This window comes from Neoarius graeffei, chromosome 20 (genome assembly GCF_027579695.1).
Source record: "Neoarius graeffei isolate fNeoGra1 chromosome 20, fNeoGra1.pri, whole genome shotgun sequence".
Lineage (NCBI taxonomy): Eukaryota > Metazoa > Chordata > Actinopteri > Siluriformes > Ariidae > Neoarius > Neoarius graeffei.
Genome location: NC_083588.1, coordinates 57729215 through 57736986, shown reverse-complemented (window position 1 = coordinate 57736986; position 7772 = coordinate 57729215). Strand labels below are relative to the sequence as shown.

The 7772-nt window shown below is 40.8% G+C and overlaps 1 protein-coding gene and 4 non-coding genes across 5 annotated transcripts; all 5 read left to right on the top strand.

The window, feature by feature from the left end:
- The first annotated feature begins 349 nt into the window (after positions 1-349).
- Positions 350-3816, top strand: rps11 (ribosomal protein S11). The gene is made up of 5 exons (XM_060902050.1): positions 350-453; positions 2356-2490; positions 2724-2799; positions 3062-3191; positions 3618-3816. Exons 1-5 carry the CDS (start codon positions 439-441, stop codon positions 3739-3741), a joined length of 480 nt encoding a protein of 159 aa, XP_060758033.1. The 5' UTR covers positions 350-438; the 3' UTR covers positions 3742-3816.
- Positions 2183-2268, top strand: LOC132869480 (small nucleolar RNA SNORD35). Its single transcript, XR_009650945.1, has one exon. It is a non-coding gene; the product is annotated as a small nucleolar RNA SNORD35 (small nucleolar RNA).
- On the top strand, positions 2538-2622 carry LOC132869479 (small nucleolar RNA SNORD35). The gene has a single exon (XR_009650944.1). It is a non-coding gene; the product is annotated as a small nucleolar RNA SNORD35 (small nucleolar RNA).
- LOC132869481 (small nucleolar RNA SNORD35) lies at positions 2850-2933 on the top strand. Its single transcript, XR_009650946.1, has one exon. It is a non-coding gene; the product is annotated as a small nucleolar RNA SNORD35 (small nucleolar RNA).
- LOC132869482 (small nucleolar RNA SNORD35) lies at positions 3248-3339 on the top strand. Its single transcript, XR_009650947.1, has one exon. It is a non-coding gene; the product is annotated as a small nucleolar RNA SNORD35 (small nucleolar RNA).
- Positions 3817-7772: the final 3956 nt, after the last annotated feature.

Below are 7772 nucleotides of genomic sequence, written 5' to 3'. Positions count from 1 at the left end.
CGCTGTTTTAGCGCAGAACCACGGTGTGGTAATAAGTATTAGGACGCTGAAAAGATTGTGCCAAAAACTCCGTCTTTTTAGGAGGAAAAACTACACCGACTTAGAGGAAGTGGCCGCATTCTTGCAAAGCGCAATATCTTCTCCTTCATGAATGGCCCTAATGCTCCTGTCGACATGTCGAGTTTAAAGTCGACCCATCAAGATTAAAGTCGACATCCAATTTCAACTTTATTCTCGGAATTTCGAGTTTAATGTTGACTTTAATCTCGTCATATCAAAAAATATCTTCTCCTTCATGAATGGCCCTAATGCTCCGTCGTATCATAGAGCTAGCTGAAACGAAGGGGCGTTTCTTTTTGGTTTACATCACTTCCGGTTGTACCGCTCTTCCGTTTGTCTCGCGCATGTGTAGTTCTCTTTACGACTCGGGTGGCAAAGATGGCGGATACCCAGGTATGTTCGGCCAAGCGGCGTGGTCGTCATAAAGCACTTCTTTTGGAAGAAGTTTCAGCTAGTTATCGCAGGTTTTGATCTGTATGAGCGGTAAAAACGGTTTATGTGTAAATTTGGTCGTTTATCGAAGGTGCGTGTCGGTATTTTGTGGTATTTTTGGGGCTCGTGCTGAGCGGAAACAGTAGTGAGGGCCGCGCGAGGCAGTAAAGCGTGTTCCTGTTCAGGGAAAGAGAGATGGAGAGGAGAGGAGAGGAGTTGTGTGTTAATTTCTTCAGTTTAATTGGTTTATTAAAGGTTTTCTGGATGTATGTTTCTTTTTAGGAGTGTTGGGTATCTGTATAAGGCCCACACACAGACCGAGCTGTCATTCCAGGCTGAATAAAGCTCTTTGCTAGCACATGGATTTGAATAATATCCCAAATTTGCAGGTTTCCAAACCTGAGAATACTGGTTTGTTTGTTTGTTTGTTTGTTTGAAAACGTCCTTAAAGTAGTCAGGTCAACAGAATAGATGGTGTTCCTGCACCAGGATTGGGACCTTGAGTTGCTTGGTGGGCCTTTTTTCCCCCTCTTTCTTTCTCTCTTATTAAAAAAGTGTTTTTTGTTAGGACTTCATATTACAAAGCAAGTGTGATCATATCCAGTTTTACCTTTTGTGTAGAACAGACAACAAAAAAGTATAAATACACTACCGTTCAAAAGTTTGGGGTCACCCAGACAATTTTGTGCTTCCCATGAAAAGTCACACTTTTATTTCCCACCATAAGTTGTAAAATGAATAGAAAATCTAGTCGAGACATTTTTCTGAGCATTTAATCGACCCCACAAATGTGATGCTCCAGAAACTCAATCTGCTCAAAGGAAGGTCAGTTTTATAGCTTCTCTAAAGAGCTCAATTGTTTTCAGCTGTGCTAACATGATTGTACAAGGGTTTTCTAATCATCCATTAGCCTTCTGAGGCAATGAGCAAACACATTGTACCATTAGAACACTGGAGTGAGAGTTGCTGGAATATTGCACCAAAAACCTAGAATAGTCATTTACTACATTAGCAATGTATAGAGTGGATTTCTGATTAGTTTAAAGTGATCTTCATTGAAAAGAACAGTGCTTTTCTTTCTAAAATAAGGACATTTAAAAGTGACCCTAAACTTCTAAGCGGTAGTGTAAATAATAAAAAAAAAAAAACCTTCGCAAGCCCAAGTTGGTCCACTTTTATGAATTAATGTCAAAGCATGTAAAGCGTACAAATTCTGTCAGTGTGAATGTTCAGCTGGATTAAAAATAATAATAATAATAATAATGGAAATATTCCTACCTAAGTAATAGGAGCTGTCAATATTTTATAGAAAGGTTAAAAAAATTTTGATTGGTTATTAATTCTTTCCTGTATGTGTGATTTTAAAAAGGGTGTGATGCTCTGTTCCTTGTTCATCTTTATATCCAGGGTGCCTTTTGAAAACTAGTTTGCATCAAATAATTACTTGAGAAGATTGGATAGTTTGCATTTTAGCGGCGTTTGAGCGAATTTAAGCCGTGGTTCGGAGGCGGCAGCCCCCATATCGATTAAAAAAAAAAGCTTACCTTGTTCTATTATATGTCAGTCATCAAAACTGGTGTTTGTCTGTAGTTTGGGACTGGTTGTTTTAGGGTGAGTGTGACTTTTCGTGTATTTAGCTCCTGCGAAAGTGCAGTAGTCCTATTAGATTTGCACAAAGTCTTGTGATGACTGCAAATGATGTCTTTTCTCACGATGGTCTTCCAAGCCACTGGTGCTTTGACGATATTGCCTATACGGCTACACTGATGCAGTCTAAACTATTACTACTACTACTCCTACTAATGCTGCTAATTGACCTGCATCTTGTAACTTTTTTTTTTTTTCTTCTTCCCCTTTTGGCAGAACGAAAGGGCTTATCAAAAGCAGCCCACCATCTTCCAGAACAAAAAGCGAGTGCTGGTTGGGGATGCGAGTACAAAAGAAAAGCTCCCACGATACCACCGAAATGTTGGCTTAGGCTTCAAAACTCCCAGAGAGGTGAGCTCATGTACAGTGTAATTTATTTGTCGTTCTATTGTCTTAACTGCAGGTGATGTTTGTTCTCACGATGGTCTTCTGAGCCTTTGTGGCTTTGAGGATGATGCCTTACGGCTGTACTGATGCAGATTTTCCCATATGGTTATGTTCTCTCAGCCCAAGTCTACACAAGCTGCATTGTTTTACCTTAAGATTTAGTGTTTTTTTTTTTTCTTCCCTTATTTTCTTCACAGGCTATTGAAGGCACATACATTGATAAAAAATGCCCCTTTACTGGTAATGTGTCCATCAGAGGCCGTATTCTGTCTGGTAGGTTCCCTTGATTCGATTCTACTCATTGTTTGTGGTACTTCCTGGGTTGCGAATGATGTCTTTCTCACGATGGTCTTCCGAGTCCTTTGGGCTTTGACGACATTGCCTTATGGCTGTACTGAAGCTTCCAGCATCCACAAACTTTTTTTTTTTTTTCTTCCAGTGTTAAAATTTTAAACAGTAATCATATACCTGTTGTATTTATAAGCGACACGTTTATTTTAAGTGTATTTAATCTTCAACTTTGTGAACCCTGCAGGAGTGGTGACCAAGATGAAGATGCAGAGGACAATCGTCATCAGGCGTGACTACCTGCACTACATCCGCAAGTACAACCGCTTTGAGAAGAGGCACAAGAACATGTCTGTCCATCTCTCTCCCTGCTTCAGGTAAATTACAGATGTCTGATCGAAGCTCTTGTAGCTGAAGCTAGATCTTGTGTTGCTGCATATGATGATATTTTTTTTTTCTCACGATGGTCTTCCGAGTCTTTGAGGCTCTGACGATGTTGCCGAATGGCATTACTGATGCAGCTCTTATGAAGATGGACAGTCTTGTGTTAATTCTTTTGAGAAGTCGTGCTTTGTGTAACAATCTAAGCTGCTCCATATCCATGTTATTCATCTAGGATTAAGAATAGACAGTGCTGAAGTAGTTTTGCTGGTTTCTTGGTTGCTATGGCTCCAGCCCAAGTGATGAGGGTTCTCCAGTGGAGCGGATTTAGTGAAGGAGTTAAAGCATCTGTCATGAAGGTTTTAAGTCTTTTTTTTTTTTTCCTTTCCCCTCTTCCCTCCGTTATGTTTCATTTCCTGCAGGGACGTGACTGTGGGGGACATCGTCACTGTCGGAGAGTGCCGACCCCTCAGCAAGACCGTGAGGTTCAACGTGCTGAAGGTCACAAAAGCAGCAGGAGCCAAGAAACAATTCCAGAAGTTTTAAAGCTGTTTGCTGAACATTTCCTGGGTTCTGTCGTATTGCCATGACTTTTGGAAGTGAAATTAAATCTGTTCTTTAGATCTGTGTGGAGTTCCGTTTTATTTCAGTATACAGGAATCGCTTGCGTAAACATTCTGACCATCCACTGCAAAGCCAGTCCAGCTGGTCAATACAAACCTTATAGACATGGTTCAAAACTGTTGGATAAAAGCTTCTATAATGAGATGTTTTTGGAAAAGTGCCATTAAAGGTTGCTTGTTCACAAGTAAATCCACTTTTAATATCTTTGGACAATTGTGGTATGAAGTTTTCCCATACACAGCAGCCGTGATGAGTAAAGCAACGATTCTGTAATATAGCTAACTCCAAATTAATACTTAAACTTTAATGTCTATAGAATAAGGTGTATGGGTATTGCTTTAGAGAGCATGAATAAAACATACACTTGAGTGTCACTGCATCACAGGTGACATTTATTATTTAAAAAGCCAACAAGGGTGGCATAAGTGGCTAGCATGGTCGACTCACAGCAAGAAGGTTCTGGATTCGAGCCCAGTGGCCCGTAGGGGCCTTTCTGTGTGGAGTTTGCATGTTCTTCCAGTGTCCGCATGGGTTTCCACCACGGTTCAAAGACGTATGGTGGTTAGGTTAATATGGGATGGTCTTGAGCGAGGTACCTAACTCCTGGGTGCTGTTAGCATGGCTGCCCACTGCTCTGGGTACGTGTGTGTGCTCATTGCTTCAGATGGGTTAAATGCAGAGAGGAATTTCACAAGTGTGTGATGAATAAATTTCTTCTTCTAAATGAATACCTAGCTACGTAGCCTGTGTTTATTCTGTTGCTGAGTAAGGAAGGTGTTTGCAGTTGCTTTCAGGCGAGCTTCAGAGCCGAGGCTGAAAAGGTTTTAATATTTACGCTTGGAGGCCAGCGCTCAATTTAAGAATATAAGAAGTTGTTTGAACACTACTAGTAATCATTTTTAGACCGTGAGTGAATAAAGCAGAAAGTACAGGACTTAACGTTTCAACAAATTTTTTAATGTTTGTGGTCATTAATGCTGAACGTGGGCGGCATGGTGGTGTAGTGGTTAGCGCTGTCGCCTCACAGCAAGAAGGCTCTGGGTTCGAGCTCCATGGCCGGCGAGGGCCTTTCTGTGCGGAGTTTGCATGTTGTCTGCGTGGGTTTCCTCCGGGTGCTCCGGTTTCCCCCACAGTCCAAAGACATGCAGGTTAGGGTAACTGGTGACTCTAAATTGACCGTAGGTGTGAATATGAGTGTGAATGGTTGTCTGTGTCTATGTGTCAGCCCTGTGATGACCTGGCGACTTGTCCAGGGTGTACCCCGCCTTTCGCCCGTAGTCAGCTGGGATAGGCTCCAGCTTGCCTGTGACCCTGTAGAACAGGATAAAGCAGCTAGAGATAATGAATGAGAATGCTGAATGCCACGTTAACCAATAAAAACTTAATGGCGTTTAATCCACATACGATTGACCAGAATTGATCAGGAGTTTGATGTTGATTTCTGTGTTCTAAGTGCTCCACTTGGGCTGTATTGGGAAGGAGAAACCATGGTTTAATGGTTAGAGGAGCAGCTTTAGGACCAAAAGGTTGCCAGTTCAATTCCCTGGGCCAGCAGGAATGGCTGAAGTGCTCTTGAGCAAGGCATCTAACCCCCAACTGTTCCCCAGGCTGCTCTGTGAATGTTGTATGGTGCTCTGGATAAGAGTATATGTAATGTATTGCTTTTAAGATAGAACTCAAATATAAGTCAGTTGTGTGTCAAACCAACAACCTGCCCTCCTTTGGACGGTACTGATTACATTGCACTACTTTAGATAAGTTCTTCAAATTCAAGCTTTCTCCTGAAATATCATGAATGGTATGAAAATTAAGGTCTGAGACAGACATTTTCCAACAAAATGAAGACCTTCGGGTGTTTTATTGCATAGCAATGTTCATGTTGTGCTGCCCTGCCTGGACAAGCTGTGTTTCCTTGCTTTACTCGATCCAATAGTACTTTAAATTCAGTATGGTATACACTTGGCAGGATAACACAGCTCTTCGATGACAATTTATTTTCTATTCGAATAACTCAAAAGTTACATGATACAATATAAAATAAATAGAACATAATATACTCCAGTAAAATCTGCAGAAGCCTGTAGGAAACAAAAGACGATTTCTTATTTGTGGCCAGAAAACACACAAAGGGCAGTGAGGAGAGAACAGTTGGAAAACCAGTCTGTTCTACAGATGCTTCATGACCAGCAGAAGGTCAGATCTCTCAGCAAGATGATCTCGTGATCACATATGATATACAGTGGTGCTTGAAAGTTTGTGAACCCTTTAAAATTTTCTATATTTCTGCATAAATAGGACCTAAAACATCATCAGATTTTCACTCAAGTCCTAAAAGTAGATAAAGAGAACCCAGTTAAACAAATGAGACAAAAATATTATACTTGGTCATTTATTTATTGAGGAAAATGATCCAATATTACATATCTGTGAGTGGCAAAAGTATGTGAACCTCTAGGATTAGCAGTTAATTTGAAGGTGAAATTAGAGTCACGTGTTTTCAATCAATGGGATAACAATCAGGTGTGAGTGGGCACCCTGTTTTATTTAAAGAACAGGGATCTATCAAAGTCTGATCTTCACAACACATGTTTGTGGAAGTGTATCATGGCACGAACAAAGGAGATTTCTGAGGACCTCAGAAAAAGCGTTGTTGATGCTCATCAAGCTGGAAAAGGTTACAAAACCATCTCTAAAGAGTTTGGACTTCACCAATCCACAGTCAGACAGATTGTGTACAAATGGAGGAAATTCAATACCACTGTTACCCTCCCCAGGAGTGGTTGACCAACAAAGATCACTCCAAGAGCAAGGCATATAATAGTCAGAAAGGCCACAAAGGACCCCAGGGCAACTTCTAAGTAAATGAAGGCCTTGCTCAAATTGGCTAATGTTAATGTTTATGAGTCCACCATCAGGAGAACACTGAACAACAATGGTATGCATGGTGGGGTTGCAAGGAGAAAGTCACTGCTCTCCAAAAAGAACATTGCTGTTCATCTGCAGTTTGCTAAACATCGTGTGGACAATCCAGAAGGCTATTGGAAAAATGTTTTGTGGATGGATGAGACCAAAATAGAACTTTTTGTTTTAAATGGGAAGCGTTATGTTTGCAGAAAGGAAAACACTGCATTCCAGCATAAGAACCTTATCCCATCTGTGAAACGTGGTGGTGGTAGTATCATGGTTTAGGCCTGTTTTGCTTCATCTGGGCCAGCATGGCTTGCCATCATTAATGGAACAATGAATTCTGAATTATACCAGCGAATTCTAAAGGAAAATGTCAGGACATCTGTCCATGAACTGAATCTCAAGAGAAGGTGGGTCATGCAGCAAGACAATGACCCTAAGCACACAAGTCGTTCTCCCAAAGAATGGTTAAAGAAGAATAAAGTTAATGTTTTGGAATGGCCAAGTCAAAGTCCTGACCTTAATTCAATCAAAATGTTATGGAAGGACCTGAAGTGAGCAATTCATGTGAGGAAACCCATGAACATCCCAGAGTTGAAGCTGTTCTGTACGGAGGAATGGACTAAAATTCCTCCAAGCCGGTGTGCAGGACTGATCAACAGTTACCGGAAACATTTAGTTGCAGTTACTGCTGCACAAGGGGGTCACACCAGATACTGAAAGCCAAGGTTCACATACTTTTGCCACTCACAGATATGTAATATTGGATCATTTTCCTCAATAAATAAATGACCAAGTATAATATTTTTGTCTCATTTGTTTAACTGGGTCCTCTTTATCTACTTTTAAGACTTGTATGAAAATCTGATGATGTTTTAGGTCATATTTATGCAGAAATATAGAAAATTCTAAAGGGTTCACAAACTTTCAAGCACCACTGTATGTGATGAGATGCTGACTTAGTGTGGCTCATGTGAGAAAACTTCAAGAACCTCCCATCAGGTGGTTCATGGAAGAATGAAACGATTGGAAGAACTTGTCTCCAC

Coding starts and splice junctions, on each gene's coding strand:
- rps11 (XM_060902050.1), top strand. Junction 2,491..2,723: donor GCTTCAAAACTCCCAGAGAG/GTGAGCTCATGT, acceptor TTTTCTTCACAG/GCTATTGAAGGCACATACAT. Junction 2,800..3,061: donor CAGAGGCCGTATTCTGTCTG/GTAGGTTCCCTT, acceptor TGAACCCTGCAG/GAGTGGTGACCAAGATGAAG.